The 19651-nt window shown below is 43.9% G+C and overlaps 1 protein-coding gene across 1 annotated transcript; it reads left to right on the top strand.

Annotated features, from left to right (window-relative positions):
• Window positions 1-14742: 14742 nt before the first annotated feature.
• LOC115159007 (uncharacterized) lies at window positions 14743-16978 on the top strand. The gene has a single exon (XM_029708416.1). It carries the CDS (start codon window positions 15765-15767, stop codon window positions 16956-16958), a length of 1194 nt encoding a protein of 397 aa, XP_029564276.1. The 5' UTR covers window positions 14743-15764; the 3' UTR covers window positions 16959-16978.
• Window positions 16979-19651: the final 2673 nt, after the last annotated feature.

Genomic DNA, 19651 nt, shown 5'->3' with positions numbered 1-19651 from the left:
TCCATGTGCTCACCAGAGGTAGCCTGACTGCCATTAGGTACCGAGATGAGATCCTCAGACCCCTTGTGAGACCATATGCTGGTGCGGTTGGCCCTGGGTTCCTCCTAATGCAAGACAATGCTAGACCTCATGTGGCTGGAGTGTGTCAGCAGTTCCTGCAAGAGGAAGGCATTGATGCTATGGGCTGGCCCGCCCGTTCCCCAGACCTGAATCCAATTGAGCACATCTGGGACATCATGTCTCGCTCCATCCACCAACGCCACGTTGCACCACAGACTGTCCAGGAGTTGGCGGATGCTTTAGTCCAGGTCTGGGAGGAGATCCCTCAGGAGGCCATCCGCCACCTCATCAGGAGCATGCCCAGGCGTTGTAGGGAGGTCATACAGGCACGCGGAGGCCACACACACTACTAAGCCTCATTTTGACTTGTTTTAAGGACATTACATCAAAGTTGGATCAGCCTGTAGTGTGGTTTTCCACTTTAATTTTGAGTGTGACTCCAAATCCAGACCTCCATGGGTTGATAAATTGGATTTCCATTGATTATTTTTGTGTGATTTTGTTGTCAGCACATTCAACTATGTAAAGAAAAAAGTATTTAATAAGATTATTTCATTCATTCAGATCTAGGATATGTTATTTTAGTGTTCCCTTAATTTTTTTGAGCAGTATACATTTTTTAAAAATCTCACAAAGACATGGTGGTTGGACCAAAAATCTCACATTCAGACCAAAGGACAGATTTCCACCGGTTTAATGTCCATTGCTTGTGATTCTTGGCCCAAGCCAGTCTCTTCTTATTGGCGTCCTTTAGTTGTGGTTTCTTTGCAGCAATTAGACCATGAAGGCCTGACTCACGCAGTCTCCTATGAACAGGTGATGTTGAGATATGTCTGTTACTTGAACTTGGTCTGCAATCTGAGGTGCAGTTAACTCTAATGAACTTATCCTCTGTAGCAGAGGTAACTCTGGGTCTTCCTTTCCTGTGGCGGTCCTCATAAGAAACAGTTTCATCATAGCGCTTGATGTTTTTTGCGACTGCACTTGAAGAAACTTTCAAAGTTCTTGAAATGTTCAGCATTGACTGACCTTCATGTCTTAAAGTAATGATGGACTGTCGTTTCTCTTGCTTATTTGAGCTGTTCTTGCCATAATATGGACTTGGTCTTTTACCAAATAGGACTATATTCTGTATACCACCCCCACCTTGTCACAACACAATTGATGGGCTCAAACGCATTAAGATGGGAATAAATTCCACAAATTAACTTTTAACAAGGCACACCTGTTAATTGAAATGCATTACAGCTGACTATTTTCTTTCAAAAACAAGGACATTTCTAAGTGACCCCAAACTTTTGAACAGTAGTGTAATTAAAAAGTATACATTAAGGTGTCTGTAATAGAATAAACATGGCAAAAACAAATGTAGACATTTATCAATGCATTTCTATAGCTCCAAGATGGTGGCGGGGTTGCTTCAAAACAGCACCTCTTGTCAGTCATATAAACCATTGGTCACACCATTACAACTGAGAACAAGCATATGCAGAGTGAGAGGTGTGAATACCACTCACTTTGTAAATACCAGTCACTTTGCTCAATAAATTCATGTTTTGCAATTCTTTTTTTTTTTTACATGTACATACATTCATATTGCCTACACAGGACTCTTAACTGTGAGTAAAAATACTTTTTGGTATTCTTATTTGTGAATAAGACTCGTCCTCCTCCACTATTTAAATAGGATGTCATGCACATCTCTTTATCTGCATGCCTGCTGTATGAGTGTCCTTAGTAACAGATTGCTGAACAGCTCTCACTGTAGAGAGCACTCATGTTTTGTGGTGCAGCTCTGCATTCAAGCCCAGGCATGCCCAGCCCCTTTTTAAATTTAGGTGAAAGGGCTTCTTTCTCAGAACAGGGCTGGGTTCCTGTAATGGCTCACCCCTGGGGAGGGATGGGGCTGGAATGCAGGCATGCAGGCACTGTTGCGCAATGAGGGAGAGACTGGAACCATATCAGTTTTCACAAGAATGCACCTTGGTGTAGTTGTGTGTTTTCTAAATGTGCTGTGATACATGGGCCATTCCTCAATACAAAGGCATGCACTTGGGGAATCCCAATGAGAATTAGACAGCTACAGTGCCTTCAGAAAGTACTCAGACTCCTTGACCTTTTCCACAGTTTGTTGTGTTACAGTCTGAATTTTAAATTGATTACATTGAGATTTCTTGTCACTGGCCTACACACAATACCCCATAATGTCAAAGTGGAATTATGTTTGTAGAAATGTTTACAAATTCATTAAAAGTGAAAAGCTGAAATGTCAATAAGTATTCAACCACTTGTTTATTTTTAATTTTTTAATTTAACCTTAATTTAACTAGGCATGTCAGTTAAGAACAAATTCTTATTTACAATGATGGCCTACCCTGGCCAAGCCCTTTGTTATGGTAGGTCTAAATAAGTTCAGGAGTTAAAATGGGCTTAACCATTATCATAATAAGTTGCATGGACTCACTTCGTGTGCAATAATAGTGTTTAACATGATTTTTGAATGACAACCTCATCTCTGTACCCCACACATGCAATTATCTGTAAGGTCCCTCAGTCGAGCAGTGGATTTCAACCACAAATTCAACCACAAAGACAAGGGAGGTTTTCCAATGCCTCGCAAAGAAGGTGAGTAAAAATAAAACCAGCAGAGATTGAATATCCTTTTAAGCATGGTGAAGTTATTCATTCGACTTCGGATGGTGTATCAGTACACCCAGTCAATACAAAGATACAGGCATCCTTCCTAACTCAGTTGCTGCAGAGGAAGGACACCACTCAGTGATTTCACCATGAGGTCAATGGTGACTTTAAAACAGTTACAGAGTTTAATGGCTGTGATAGGAGAAAACTGAGGATGGATCAACAACATTGTAGTTACTCCACAATACTAACCTAATTGACAGAGTGAAAAGAAGGAAGCCTGTACACAGTAAAAAATATTCCAAAACATGCATTCTGTTTGCAACAAGGCACTAAAGTAATACTGCAAAAAAATGTGGCAAAGCAATTCACTTTTTGTCCTGAATACAAAGTGTTACGTTTGGGGCAAATCCAACACAACACATTGCTGAGTACCACTCTCCATATTTTAGCATAGTGGTGGCTGCATCATGTTATGCGTATGCTTGTAATCGTTAAGGGCTGGGGAGTTTTTCAGGATAAAAAAGAAAAGGAATGGAGCTAAGCACAGACAAAATCCAAGAGGAAAACCTGGTTGTCTGCTTTCCACCAGAAACTGGGAGATCAATTCACCTTTCAGCAGGACAATAACCAAAAACACAAGGCCAAATCTACACTGGAGTTGCTTACCAAGAATACTGTGTATGTTCCTGAGGGACGAGTTACAATTTTGACTTAAATCTACTTGAAAATCTATGGCAAGACCTGAAAATGGTTGTCTAGCAATGATAAACAACCAATTTGACAGAGTTTTAAGAATTTTGAAAAGAATAATGGGTAAATGTTGCACAATCCAAGTGTGGAAAGCTCTTCAGGATTTATCCAGAAAGACTCACAGCTGTAATCGCTGCTAAAGGTGCTTCCACAAACTATTGACTTAGTGGTGTGAATACTTATGTAAATTACATTTTTCTGTATTTCATTTTCAATACATTTGAAAATAATTAAAAAAACATGTTTCCATTTTGTAATTATGGGGTATATATTTAATCAATTTTCAATTCAGTCTATAATGCAACATTTGGAATAAGTCAAGGGGTATGAATACTTTCTGAAGGCACTGTAAGAATAATATTTACACATGCATATAATATATAGAGTGGGGATGACACCCTTGATAAAGATCAGCAAAAATGAATGTATAAAATAAATAATTAAAATACTGAGCTATATTGTATGCACAAAATTGGGAAATTATATTTTATACTAATACAATTACTCGGGGGAAAGAAAGTAACACATTTTGAAAATGTTCTAAATTGTCAAACCGACAACTGGTGTGCATGGCCATAGAGCTCTATTTTCATGTAATCCAACAAATGAAAATGACTGGAGTTTGCTAGACAGCAATGGCACTTGGATTGGAACAGGTGCTTTGGTCAGAAGACATGAAAATAGAGCTCTTAGGCCATGCACACCTAGTCTAAAATATGGTGGTGAATCTATTTTTCTTCCACTGATCCTGGGACCCCTGTACAGGTCAATGGCATCTTGAACTTTACCCAGCACCAGGATATTTTTGCCAATGGAGGAATTACTCTATCCTCCTGTCTCCGGGCTTACAAGCAAAAACTTAATACGGAAGTGGTCCGATGAAGCAGATGCTAAATTGCAGGAATGTTTCACTATCACAGACTGGAATATGTTCCGGGTTTCATCTGGTGGCATTGAGGAGTGTACCACATCAGTCACCGGCTTCATAAGTACCCATGAAATGTTTGAAAGGCTGGTCATGGCTCACATCAACACCATCATCCCAGACAACCTGGAACCACTCCAATTTGCATACCACCCCGACAGATCCACAGATGATGCAATCTCTATTGCACTCCACACTGCCCTTTCCCATCTGGACAAAAGGAACACCTATGTGAGAATGATGTTCATTGACTACAGCTCAGCATTCAACACCACTGTGCCCTCTAAGCTCATCACTAAGCTAAGGACCCTGGGATTAAACACCTCCCTCTGCAACTGGATCCTGGACTTCCTGACGGGCTGCCCCCAGGTGGTGAGGGTAGGCAACAGCACATCCGCCACACTGACCCTCAACCCAGGGGCCCCTCAGGGGTGCGTGCTTTATCCCCGCCTGCACTCCCTGTTCACCCACAATTGTGTGGCCGCTCACGACTCCAACACCATCATTAATTTTGCAGAGAACACAGTGGTAGGCCTGATCATCTACGATGATGAGACAGTCTACAGGGAGGAGGTCAGAGACCTGGCATTGTGGTTCCAGGACAACAACCTTTCCCTCAACGTCAGCAAGACAAAGGAGCTGATCGTAGACTAGAGGAAACTGAGGACCGAGAACACCTCCATCCATATCAACGGGGCTGTTGTGGAACAGGTCTTCAAGTTTCTCGGTGTCTAAGTTACTAAAGAGCTATCATGGTTCACACACATCAATACAGTTGGGAAGAGGGCACAACAACTCCTCTTTCCCCTCAGGAGGCTGAAAAGATTTGGCATGAGTACTTAGATCCTCAAAAAGTTATACAGCTGTACCATTGAGAGCATCTTGACTGGCTGCATCACCGCTTGGTATGGCAACTTTGGCATCACTGATGCCGAGCTTCCTGACATCCAGGACCTCTAAACCACCAGGCGGTGTCAGAGGAAGGCCCTAAATTGGTCATGTCATAGCCACCCAAGCCATTGACTGTTCTCTCTGATACCGTATGGCTAGTGGTACTGATACACCAAGTCTGGAACCAACAGGATCCTGAACAGCTTCTAAGCTAGCTATAAGACTGCTAAATTGTTAGTTAAATAGTTAACAATAGCTACCCAGAATATCTGCATTGATCCTTTTTGCACTAATCTCTTTTGACTCATCACATACGCTACTGTTTATTATCTATCCCATTGCATAGTCACTTTATCCCTACCTATAATGTATGTACATATCTACCCCGATTAGCTTGTACCCCTGCACATCGACTTGATACTGGTACCATATGTATATAGCCAGTTATCGTTAGTCATTGTGCATTTATTCCTTGTGTTATTATTTTCAAATGTTTTCTACAATTTCTCAATTTTTTTCTCTCTGCATTGTTGGGAAGGGCCATAAATAAGCATTTCACGGTTAGTCTACACCTGTTCTTTTACGAAGCATGTGACAAATACAATTTGATTTGGTCTAAGATCCCTCCCAAGGTGTTCTCCAACTCATAAAACTGTTTAGAAAAAGGGTCAGTGTCATTATCATAGCAAGGTGAGGTATTAAAACACATCCCCAATAATTTTGACATCTACCTTTTTGAGAGAAAAAAAATATTACTAACTGTATTAGTATAAAATAATATAATTTCCTATTTATTTTAGCATACTATACAGCTCAGTGGGTTGAAAAGTCCCCCATCAAAAGCATATGCTCATATTTCCACCATGACATTACCCCATAACCATAACTAACCCCATAACTAATACATATAGGAATGGATCTGATCGAGGAAACATACATTTAAATTAGGCAAATTGGAATAACACTACATAATACTGAGCAATGCAGAATATCCTCAAACCTGGTGTTGTTTTTGTGTGTCTCTAAGGATGAATGGGCTCATATGAATGCAGGTGTTCATTAGTAACTGCTGGGCATGCAGGAACACATGGTATCCCGTAGGTTGACACAGGCGTGCTTTTTCCACCACCCCATCCCATTCCTCTCCATCCATGGAGTGTGTGCTGCCATCCTGTTAGAAGGTAACAGATCATTTTATTACAATGGTTAAGATGGATTTTCACTGTGTTCCATGGTGTTATTCGCCCCCTAGTGGAGCTTTCTGGTACTTAGAAAGACTGTGCGCAAACAGGAAGTAGAGAATTCGTTCTGCACGCATAGAAGCGGCTAAAACGCTTCAGCCTCGGAAAATATTTGTTTGTAAGTTCGATTCAAGCATTTAGCTAGTGATGATAATCTTTTATTGATAGAATTGTTTACATATCAATGTTGGTTGGTTGCATTTACTCACACAAATTGCAATGCTTTCATGTATGCCATCAGCTGTATTACTTTGCTCGTGTGTCATGTAAACGAATTGTAAAACATACAATACTGAAGTTTTGTTACTGTTTCTAGTGTAATATGCTTTGTTATTCTACAGAGATGGTTGTACATTATTAGAGTAATGAAAGGAGTTAGCCAATTACCATATGAGTAACAATTAGCTATATGGTTTGGCGTCATGCCAGATGCATGATACCTTGGCACGTGCTTTGTATTTTCATGCAACTTCAACTTAAAAGGTATAATGTACAGCTACAGTATGTCGATGTGAATTGAATACTAAAGTATATTCTTTTCTGTATTTTGCAGTTTCACAACATAAATGTTTTCAATATTTTCATTCAAGAAAAGTCACGCCTTGGGAGTTTTATTGAAGACTTGGTTGTTAGCTATCTGTCTAGTTTTGCATGAGAACGCAATTCAATGGCAGTATAGTGAAAAACCATCATCACGGCGGGCTCAAGCACAAGAATAACCACACACAGTGGTTATGTTTCTACGTTCATCAGCCAACAAAGCCTCTGTTCCTAGGGAAGACCAGCAGTCTTCGATACAACAACCAGAGCCAAGTGTTCGACAGAGAGAGATGGAGGAGCCTCTTCAGCACATTGGGACCAAGTCTCAGTCTACAAGATCAAGGTCATCAAAACAGTCAAGCAGATCCTCAAGGGCGAGTTCTGCAGCCATCAAAGCACGCGCTAAGGCAGACGCGCCAAGTCTCCTATGCTGAGAAGGAAGCTTCTGTGATGAAACAAAAGGCAGAAATAGAGGCCAGCTTGTTGAAGCAAAAAGCTGACCTCGAGGCAAGTTTACATGTTCTCCAAATTGAGAGAACAGCTGCTGCTGCATTGGCTGAAGCTGCAGCCTTTGAAGAAGCTGTAGGATCAGAACACAGAGAGCTTCGCAAAGAACTAGACACAGGGACACAGCCCTTAAGTCCAGTCCAACGTACATGTGAGCATGTGCAACAACATGCTAGGCCCTACTTTGCTGAACTTCCATTTGAAGTGGAGACACAAGAGCTTAGTGTTGACCCAGCCACATGCCACAATCTAGAAAGTAGCAAACAACGGAGCATGAGCAGAGACTCTCCATTCAAAAGGAATGAACAGCAGCATGGTGGAAATGGAAAACAAGCCCACTTTCAGTCACACACACAAAGATTCCCTGAGTCACAAGTGGCACCAGACCTCATCAAGTACCTCCTACGCCGTGAGATGGTGAGTTCTGGACTCCTGAAGTTTGATGATTGCCCTGAAAATGATTGGGCATGGAAAGCATCCTTTCTCAATGCGACCAGAGACTTGAATTTATCAGCCAGGGAAGAGTTAGATCTAATTACCAAGTGGCTAGGGGCAGAGTCATCTGAGCAAGCAAAGAGAATTAGATCTGTCCATATTTTCAACACAACAGCAGGGCTTAACATGGTCTGGCAACGACTAGAAGAGTGCTACGGTACACCCGAAGTGATCGAGAATGCACTGTTGAAGAAAATTTATGATTTTCCAAAACTGGCTAACAAAGACAATCACAAACTAAGAGAACTAGGTGACATTTTTCTCGAACTGGAGTGTGCTAAAGTAGAAGGGTACCTTCCAGGCCTCGCTTATCTGGACACATCTCGGGGGTAAACCCTATAGTAGAGAAACTTCCATTCAGTTTACAAGAAGAATGGATAGCACAGGGATCCAAATACAAGGAGGACTATCGGGTAGCATTCCCAACATTCTCGTTCTTCTCAAGATTCATCAGGAACCAGGTGAAAACTAGAAACGACCCCAGTTTCACCCTCTACACCTCAACTAACCAGGTGTCTATGAAAGGTGAGAAACCTGCCAGGTACAGCAGCAAAACACCTGTGACTGTATACAAAACAGATGTGTCATCAGAGCCCTCAGACCACCAAACCAAACCCAGTAAGACAAAGGTTGAAAGCCCTGACCATCACTGCCCAATACATAACAAGCCTCATCCTCTTAAAAAGCGCAGTGGGTTTAGATACAAAACTCTAGATGAGTGCAAATCATATCTCAAAGAGAATGGCATTTGTTTCCGATGTTGTGGGTCAACTCAGCACAGAGCTAAAGACTGTAAGGTGTCAATCAAGTGCTCTGAGTGTGACAGCGACAGACATCTGGCTGCTCTGCATCCAGGTCCAGCCCCTTCAAATACAGACACCGCTACAGCAGAGAAAGAGCATGGCGGGGAGCAAGGTGACAATGCTCTTCTATCTGTCACCTCAAAGTGTACAGAGATCTGTGGTGAGGCAGTCAATCCAAGATCATGTTCAAAAATATGCCGAGTAAAAACTTATCCAGCTAGAGAAAGCTGTTAAAATGTATGTAGTGCTTGATGAATAGAGCAACAAATCTCTGGCCAAGACAGAGTTTTCGATCTCTTCAACATCAATGCCTCCTTCTTTCCACTCCTATCCTCTTTTGACCTCAACCTCTCACCGTCCCCCCCTACTCACAAGGCAGGCAATACGCTTGACCTCATCTTTACTAGATGCTGTTCTTCTACTAATCTCACTGCAACTCCCCTCCAAGTCTCCGACCACTACCTTGTATCCTTTTCCCTCTCGCTCTCCTCCAACACTACTCACTCTGCCCCTACTCAGATGGTATTGCGCCGTCGCAACCTTCGCTCTCTCTCTCCTGCTACTCTCTCCTCTTCCATCCTATCATCTCTTCCCTCTGCTCAATCCTTCTCCAACCAATCTCCTGATTCTGCCTCCTCAACCCTCCTCTCCTCCCTTTCTGCATCCTTTGACTCTCTATGTCCCCTATCCTCCCGGCCGGCTCGGTTCTCCCCTCCTGCTCCGTGGCTTGACGACTCATTGCGAGCTCACAGAACAGGGCTCCGGGCAGCCGAGCGGAAATGGAGGAAAACTAGCCTCCCTGTGGACCTGGCATCTTTTCACTCCCTCCTCTCCACATTTTCTTCCTCTGTTTCTGCTGCTAAAGCCACTTTCTACCACTCTAAATTCCAAGCATCTGCCTCTAAACCCTAGGAAGCTCTTTGCCACCTTCTCCTCCCTCCTGAATCCTCCTCAACCTCCCCCCCTCCTCAACCTCCCCCCCTCTCTGCGGATGACTTTGTCAACCATTTTGAAAAGAAGGTTGACGACATCCGATCCTCGTTTGTTAAGTCAAAGGACACCACTGGTCCTGCTCACATTGCCCTACCCTATGCTTTGACCTCTTTCTCCCCTCTCTCTCCAGATGAAATCTTGCGACTTGTGACGGCCGGCCGCCCAACAACATGCCCGCTTGACCCTATCCCCTCCTCTCTTCTCCAGACCATTTCCGGAGACCTTCTCCCCTACCTCACCTCGCTCATCAACTCATCCTTGACCGCTGGCTACGTCCCTTCCGTCTTCAAGAGAGCGAGAGTTGTACCCCTTCTCAAATAACCTACACTCGATCCCTCCGATGTCAACAACTACAGACCAGTATCCCTTCTTTCTTTTCTCTCCAAAACTCTTGAGCGTGCCGTCCTTGGCCAGCTCTCTTGCTATCTCTCTCAGAATGACCTTCTTGATCCAAATCAGTCAGGTTTCAAGACTGGTCATTCAACTGAGACTGCTCTTCTCTGTGTCACGGAGGCTCTCCGCACTGCTAAAGCTAACTCTCTCTCCTCTGCTCTCATCCTTCTCGACCTATCTGCTGCCTTTGATACTGTGAACCATCAGATCCTCCTCTCCACCCTCTCCGAGTTGGGCATCTCCGGCGCGGCTCACTCTTGGATTGCGTCCTAACTGACAGGTCGCTCCTACCAGGTGGCGTGGCGAGAATCCATCTCCGCACCACGTGCTCTCACCACTGGTGTCCCCCAGGGCTCAGTTCTAGGCACCTCTCCTATTCTCGCTATACACCAAGTCACTTGGCTCTGTCATATCCTCACATGGTCTCACCTATCATTGCTACGCAGACGACACACAATTCATCTTCTCCTTTCCCCCTTCTGATAACCAGGTGGCGAATCGCATCTCTGCATGTCTGGCAGACATATCAGTGTGGATGACGGATCACCACCTCAAGCTGAACCTCGGCAAGACGGAGCTGCTCTTCCTCCCAGGGAAGGACTGCCCATTCCATGATCTCGCCATCACGGTTGACAACTCCATTGTGTCCTCCTCCCAGAGTGCTAAGAGCCTTGGCGTGACCCTGGACAATACCCTGTCGTTCTCCGCTAACATCAAGGCGGTCACCCGATCCTGTAGGTTCATGCTCTATAACATTCGCAGAGTACAACCCTGCCTCACACAGGAAGCGGCGCAGGTCCTAATCCAGGCAGTTGTCATCTCCCGTCTGGATTACTGCAACTCGCTGTTGGCAGGGCTCCCTGCCTGTGCCATTAAACCCCTACAACTCATCCAGAACACCGCAGCCCGTTCGGTGTTCAACCTTCCCAAGTTCTCTCACGTCACCCCGCTCCTCTACACACTCCACTGGCTTCCAGTTGAAGCTCGCATCTGCTACAAGACCATGGTGCTTGCCTACGGAGCTGTGAGGGGAACGGCAACTCCGTACCTTCAGGCTCTGATCAGTCCCTACACCCAAAGAAGGGCACTGCGTTCATCCACCTCTGGCCTGCTCGCTTCCCTACCTCTGCGGAAGCACAGTTCCCGCTCAGCCCAGTCAAAACTGTTCGCTGCTCTGGCACCCCAATGGTGGAACAAGCTCCCTCATGACGCCAGGACAGAGGAGTCAATCACCACCTTCCGGAGACACCTGAAACCCCACCTCTTTAAGGAATACCTGGGATAGGATTAAGTAATCCTTCTAACCCTCCCCCTCCCCCACCCCTCCCCCCCAAGAACGATATAGATGTAAAGTGGTTGTTCCACTGGATATCATAAGGTGAATGCACCAATTTGTAAGTCGCTCTGGATAAGAGCGTCTGCTAAATGACGTAAATGTAAATCAATGACAACTCTGCTCCATACACCATGAAGACCTGTTCTGGGGTAACAGAGACTTCAGGCAGGAGAGCCGTCAACTTCATGGTGGAGTCTATAGATGGACACATGCAACTCACTCTCCCTACTCTGATAGAGTGTGACATGACGCCAGATGATAGGATGGAGATTCCCTCCCCCGACATTGCGTATCACCATCTCCATCTGCAACCAGTGGTGGACAAAATTCCAGCTGTGGACCCAGACGCTCCCATCCTCCTGCTCTTAGGACGAGACATCTTAAGGGTACACAAGGTACGAGAGCAAATAAATGGGCCCCCCGACACTTCTTATGCACAGCGACTCGACCTCGGGTGAGTCATCGTGGGTGAGGTCTGTCCGGGAACGGCTCACCGACCAGCCAATGTTAACGTGTTCAGGACAAACATACTTCAAAATGGTCGCACATCCTATCTGAGCCCTTGCCCTGACTTCATCCAGGTAAAAGAGAACTACAACAGCGTAGCTCAGTAACACATCTCTCCCTCTACAGTGCAGAGATCCAGAGAGAGATCCAAGCACAACTGTGAACACAGACAACCTGGGATGTTCCATGTTTGACAAAACACAAGACAATGTTAAACCAGCACCATCAGTGGAGGACAAAGCCTTCTTGGACATTATGGACAAACAGGTTTTCCAGGATGATGGAAACAACTGGGTGGCTCCACTACCCTTTCGCCCCACTAGACGTCACCTTCCTAATAACAGGGAGCAGGCCATGAACCGTCTCACATCACTTCACAGGACTTTAGACAAAAAGCCTGACATGAAGCGTCATTTTATTGACTTCATGCAAAAGATGCTGGATAACGACGAAGCCGAACCTTCTCCACCACTGGAGGGAGACAAAGAACGCTGGTATCTGCCCATATTTGGTGTTTACTATCCACAAAAGCCTGAACAAATAAGAGTATTATTTGACTCCAGTGCTAAGTGTCAAGGCGTGTCACATAACGATGTTCTGCTCAGTGGTCCAGACTTAAACAACACACTCTTGGGTGTCCTAATGCGCTTCCGCAAGGATTGCATTGCACTAACGGCAGATGTGCAACAAATGTTTTACTGTTTTGGTGTACGTGAGGATCACAGAGATGACTTAAGGTTTCTCTGTTATGAAGACAACAATCCAGGTAGAAACATAACTGAGTACAGGATGAAAGTCCATGTATTTGGGAACAGCCCCTCACCAGCCGTTGCCATCTACTGCATGAGACGAGCAGCTCTACAGGGTGAGAAGGAACACGGGTCAGAACCCAAGCAATATGTAGTGAGGAACTTCTACGTCGATGATGGGCTGACATCAGTAGCTACTATAGAAGAAGCTATCAACATTCTAAGAAAAACACAAGCAATGTTAGCGGAGTCTAACATGAAACTACACAAGATTGCATCCAATAGCAAAACAGTTATGGAAACCTTCCCTATGGAGGACCGTGCAAAAGACTTAAAAGATCAAGACCTAGGAGTGGATCCTCTCCCGTTTCAACAGTGTCTGGGACTTTCCTGGAACCTGGAAACAGACAGCTTCTCATTCCAGGTGTCCCACAATGAGAAGCCTTTTACGCGGAGAGATATCCTGTCCACAGTGAATAGTCTTTATGACCCCCTTGGGTTCGTGGCTCCAATAACAATGGAAGGTAAAGCCTTAACCTGTTTAGGATAGGGGGCAGTATTTTCATGGCCGGATAAAAAAACGTACCCGATTTAATCTGGTTATTACTCCTGCCCAGAAACTAGAATATGCATATAATTAGTAGATGTGGATAGAAAACACTCTAAAGTTTCTAAAACTGTTTGAATGGTGTCTGTGAGTATAACAGAACTCATATGGCCGGCCAAAACCTGAGAAGATTCCATACAGGAAGTGCCCTCTCTGACCATTTCTTGTCCTTCTATAGCCTCTTTATGGAAAATAGAGGATCTCTGCTGTAACGTGACACTTTCTAAGGCTCCCATAGGCTCTCAGAAGGCGCCAGAACGGGGAATGATGACTCTGTAGTCCCTGGGCGAAAAACAGTAGGGCATTTGGAAAGTGGTCGCTCTGAGAACAATGACACGGGCGAGCGCGTTTAAAATTGATTTTAAACAGCGTTTGACATGCTTCGAAGTACGGTAATGGAATATTTTGAATTTTTTTGTCACGATATGCGCCGGTGCGTCACCCTTCGGATAGTGTCTTGAACGCAAGAACAAAACGCAAAAATTTGGATATAACTATGGATTATTTGGAACCAAAACAACATTGGGTGTTGAAGTAGAAGTCCTGGGAGTGCATTCTGACGAAGAACAGCAAAGGTAATCCAATTTTTCTTATAGTAAATCTGAGTTTGGTGAGTGCCAAACTTGGTGGGTGTCAAAACAGCTAGCCATGATGGCCAGGCTATCTACTCAGAATATTGCAAAATGTGCTTTCACCGAAAAGCTATTTTAAAATCGGACACCGCGATTGCATAAAGGAGTTCTGTATCTATTATTCTTAAAATAATTGTTATGTTTTTGTGAACGTTTATCGTGAGTAATTTAGTAAATTCACCGGAAGTGTTCGGTGGGTATGCTAGTTCTGAACGTCACATGCTAATGTAAAAAGCTGGTTTTTGATATAAATATGAACTTGATTGAACAAAACATGCATGTATTGTATAACATAATGTCCTAGGAGTGTCATCTGATGAAGATCATCAAAGGTTAGTGCTGCATTTAGCTGTGGTTTTGGTTTTTGTGACATTATATGCTAGCTTGAAAAATGGGTGTCTGATTATTTCTGGCTGGGTACTCTCCTGACATAATCTAATGTTTTGCTTTCGTTGTAAAGCCTTTTTGAAATCGGACAGTGTGGTTAGATAAAGGAGAGTCTTGTCTTTAAAATGGTGTAAAATAGTCATATGTTTGAAAAATTTAAGTTTTGGGATTTTTGAGGAGTTTGTAATTCGTGCCACGCCCTATCATTGGATATTGGCGAGGCGTTCCGCTAGTGGAACATCTAGATGTAAGAGGTTTAATCAGAGAACTCTCTTCGGATCAGAGTGAGTGGGATGCCCCTCTTCCCACAGAAAAAGAAGAGGAGTGGAAAATGTGGAAGGAATCTTTGATGGAGTTGGAACATATGTATATTCAGCGGACCTACATCCCAGTCTCCTTGTCTACCACTCAAAGAAGAGAGCTACACATCTACTCGGATGCCTCTACAGTAGCCATAGGAGCGGTAGCCTACCTGAGAGTTATTGACTCGGAAGGTCAATGCCATGTTGGATTTGTCATGGGGAAATCAAAATTGGCCCCTCGTCTGGTCCACACTATCCCACGCCTAGAACCCTGCGTGGCTGTTGAGATGTATGAACTGATCAGAGACTAAATGGACATTGATGTAAATGCAGCCAAGTTCTACACAGACAGTAAGATAGTTCTCGGTTACATCCACAATGTCACCAAAAGATTCCATGTGTATGTTGCCAATAGGGTAACTCGCATCAGGAAGTCTACCCATCCAGATCAGTGGTGTTATGTAAACACTGACAGCAATCCAGCAGACCATGCAACCAGGCCCATACTAGCTGCGCTCTTAAAGCACACCAGTTGGTTCTCAGGTCCACCTTTCCTGACCCAAGCAAACTCAAGTGAGCCTGAGACCATCAATTTTGACCTTGTAGAGCCTCACGCAGACGCAGAGATTCGACCAGACGTCACTGCCTTCGCCAGGTTTCTGGAGCTCAACTCGGCTCTCATCGCTTTGAGAGGTTCTCAAGCTGGAAAGCTCTCAATCGAGCCACAGCACGACTCATTCATGTTGCCAGATCTTTCCATGACGGTGAAGACAACACCAGCTGCAGAGGCTGGCATGACTGTAATAAACCATGCAGTACAAGTGAGTTGTCACAAGCCAAAACAGCAATCATTCACTGTGTGCAACATGAAGCCTTCAAAGAGGAATTCAAATGCCTTGAAAAATGGGAAGAGTTCCCAAAACAAAGTACACTCAAAAAGCTGAACCCAGTGATTGATGAGGATGGGTTGCTGAGGGTGGGAGGCCGCTTATCCTCTGCCGACATGTCACAAGACGAAAAACATCCTCTCATCATCCCACAGACACATTATGTCGCCACTCTGCTGGTAAGACATTATCACGAGCAAGTGGCTCACCAGGGCCATCATTTTTCAGATGGAGCTATTCGAGCAGCAGGCTTCTTGATTATTGGGAGCAAACGTCTGGTCTCTGGTATCATCCACAAGTGTGTCACCTGCCGCAAGATTAGAGGGAGGTTAGTTGACCAAAAGATGGCTGACTTGCCTGCAAACAGACTCACATCTGAACCACCATTCACCAGCGTTGGACTTGATGTGTTTGGACCATGGAATGTCATAACTCGTCGCACTAGAGGTGGTAGTGCAGACTTCAAGCGCTGGGCGGTGCTCTTTACATGTATGTCTACTAGAGCAGTCCATATTGAGCTCATCAAACCCATGTCCACATCCAGCTTCATCAACGCACTGAGGTGTTTTTTCTCTATCCGTGGTCCAGCAAAAGTGCTACGTTCTGATCGAGGTACAAACTTTATAGGTGCCTGCAGGGAACTGGGAATCGACACAAATGACTCAGAACTGACCAAATACCTCTCAGACAAGGGATGTACTTGGATATTTAATCCCCCACACTCGTCTCATATGGGTGGTTCTTGGGAGAGACTCATTGGGGTTGCCAGACGTATCCTAGATGCTATGCTGTTTCAGACGGGCTCCACTCGTCTCACACATGAGGTCTTGAGCACTCTTATGTCTGAAGTTATGGCAATAATCAATGCGAGACCCTTAGTGTCAGTGTCAACCGACCCTGACATGCCTGTCATTCTCACACCCTCAATGTTACTGACACAAAAGACCAGCACTTCCTCAGCCCCTTCTGGATACTTCAGCATGAACGATCTTCATGGAAAACGGTGGAAGCAAGTCCAGTGTCTCGCTGACACCTTTTGGAAAAGGTGGAGACAGGAGTACCTGACAACGCTGCAGAGACGCAGAAAATGGACAGCAGAAAAGCCAAATGTAAAAGTGGGAGATGTTGTCTTATTGAAAGACAGTCAGGTGCACAGAAATGACTGGCCAGTCGGGCTTGTGGTCAAAACCTTTACCAGTAATGACAAAAAGGTTAGGAAAGTAGAACTAAAAATTGTCAAGCAAGGAGCTGCTAAGGTGTTTCTGAGACCATTCTCAGAGATAGTTGTTCTTCTTTCTAAAGCATCCTAGAGACAAAAGATGAGAATAAAAAGGACATTATTTGTTTCTTAATACATGTTTTATTTCATAGTGGCACAATTTCATAATACCAGGCGGGGAGTGTGCTGCCATCCTGTTAGAAGGTAACAGATAATTTTATTACAATGGTTAAGATGGATTTTCATTGTGTTCCATGGTGTTATTCGCCCCCTAGTGGAGCTTTCTGGTACTTAGAAAGACTGTACGCAAACAGGAAGTAGAGAATTCGTTCTGCACGCATAGAAGCGGCTAAAAACAACGCTACGGTGCAGTGTAGCTAGTTCTTGTCACGCTTCAGCCTCGGAAAATATTTGTTTGTAAGTTCGATTCAAGTGTTTAGCTAGTGATGATAATCATGTTATTGACAGAATTGTTTACATATCAATGTTGGTTGGTTGCATTTACTCACACAAATTGCAATGCCTTTCATGTATGCCGGCAGCTGTATTACTTTGCTCGTGCGTCATGTAAACGAATTGTAAAACATACAATACTGAGGTTTTGTTACTGTTTCTAGTGTAATATGCTTTGTTATTCGACAGAGATGGTTGTACATTAGAGTAATGAAAGGAGTTAGCCAATTACCATATGAGTAACAATTAGCTATATGGTTTGGCGTCATGCCAGATGCATGATACCTTGGCACGTGCTTTGTATTTTCATGCAACTTCAACTTGAAAGGTATAATGTACAGCTACAGTATGTCGATGTGAATTGAATACTAAAGTATATTCTTTTCTGTATTATGCAGTTTCACAACATGTTTTCAATATATTCATTCAAGAAAAGTCACGCCTTGGGAGTTTTTTTGAAGACTTAGTTGTTAGCTATCTGTCTAGTTTTGCATGGGAACGCAATTCAATGGCAGAATAGAGTGGATCTGTCATTGTCATGTCACACCTTGATCTGTTTCACCTGTTTTGTGCTTGTCTCCACCCCTCATCAGGTGTCTCCTATTTTTTTCCCCATTATCCCCTGTGTATTTATACCTGTGTTTTCTGTTTGTCTGCTGCAAGTTCGTCTTGTCTCGTCAAGTCGTCCCAGCGTGGTTTCCGTGTGTTACTGTTTCTCGTTTTGTTTTCTAGTCTTCCTGTTTCCGACCTTTCTGCCTGTCCTGAGCCTGCCTGCCGTTCTGTCCCTTGTTAACTCTGCCTTGGATTACGAACCTCTGCTTGCCCTTGACCTGCCCTTTTGCCTGACCCTTTGTGATAATAAATATTCTGAGAACCGAACCATCTGCCTCCTGTGTCTGCATCTGGGTCGTATCCTGAGTCGTGATATGCCATGCCTTTGTAGAATGACCCTGACTTATATCAAACTTGCTCAACCACACCCGACAGTCTTTGGGTTTCCGCTAGGTATTTGATATAAGATTCATGTTTGTGCCGATGCTTTTTAAGGAAGAAAGAAAATATAGGATGTGTTTAAGTCTTAAATAAGTCAATAAATGCCTAGAAAGTAAGGATCTTCAATGATTTTCCCTTTATAATTTTCAGAGCATACACTGCTTCATTTAGAGCTAGTACTTACATACTGTTGCTAAGGAAACGGCGATGGCTTTTATTGGCTAAGCTGTATCCATGCAGTTAGGCAATACCTGCACACCCCTCAACTATTCCCCATAAAGCCCCAGCCAGGCTCAACCTGAGAGCAGTCTGCATACACACACACACCTTTTGGATTTCCGGGTATTGTCTAATGAGCATCAGTTACATGCATGCACCTTTTCACCCCAGTTTTCACCCCATCACAGGATGTATTGGAGGATATATTAAGCTGTGTCTCTCAGCTCGGACACTGCACACAGAAATGTTCACTCTAGTGTTTCAATGTTCAGACATAAAACAACAGATTTTTGTTGAATTACATTATTGGCACATTGCTGGCACATGCCTTTGCATAACTTACTGCATCATGGTGGATAGTAAACCATGAATAAAGTGTTTGTACACTTAAATGTACCAATATATTAAAAGTATTTCCCCTATGGACTCTGTACCGTAGACATACTATACAGTAGATAATAAATCAGAATAAATGGAAAGGAGGGTGTCATGTTGCAGTTGTATATTGACACCTTAATACTCTATGGCTGGAAGATATGGGATCCTGCAGCAGTGTACAGACTAGGTTGTGTAGCAAAGTCCACATTCCCCGCCATGTTTGATTTTGTATTGAAAATCCACCCACTCTTCTCGTGGGCTGTGGGCGCACATATTTGTGCCATTAATGCCTGGGAAGCAGAATGAGTCATGAAGAAAACAAGCCCAGCAAAGCAGAGAGCTCTCCCTCTCTCTCTCTCACACACACAAACACACACACACACACACACAAACACACACACACACACACACACACACACACACACACACACACACACACACACAATGGATTAAGATTATATGGATGTAATAGTGATCTGCACTCCATGGATCATGCTTTGATTGCAAAGCCTGACAAATGACTCTAGGTTGATATTATGAACAATATCTGTAAGATTGCCATTAGCAACAGTAACTCGAGGCCAGTTGTTCTTTATGAGATTCATAATGAATCAGTAGGTTTCCATCTCACCATTTACCCACTGATTGTCAACACTTTTCTGCAGGTTACATAAGCATTCAATTAACAGCCTCCCCTCAACAGTATAATACCAGTTGAAGCACACCAGTTGAAGCACCACA

This window comes from Salmo trutta, chromosome 22, assembly GCF_901001165.1.
Source record: "Salmo trutta chromosome 22, fSalTru1.1, whole genome shotgun sequence".
Lineage (NCBI taxonomy): Eukaryota > Metazoa > Chordata > Actinopteri > Salmoniformes > Salmonidae > Salmo > Salmo trutta.
The sequence above is the reverse complement of the archived record's forward strand: the minus strand, read 5'-3'. Positions and strand labels throughout refer to the sequence as shown.

Bases quoted from the DNA above. Each gene is read 5' to 3' on its own strand.
- LOC115159007 (XM_029708416.1), top strand. From the start codon at position 15,765: ATGTCACAAGACGAAAAACATCCTCTCATCATCCCACAGACACATTAT.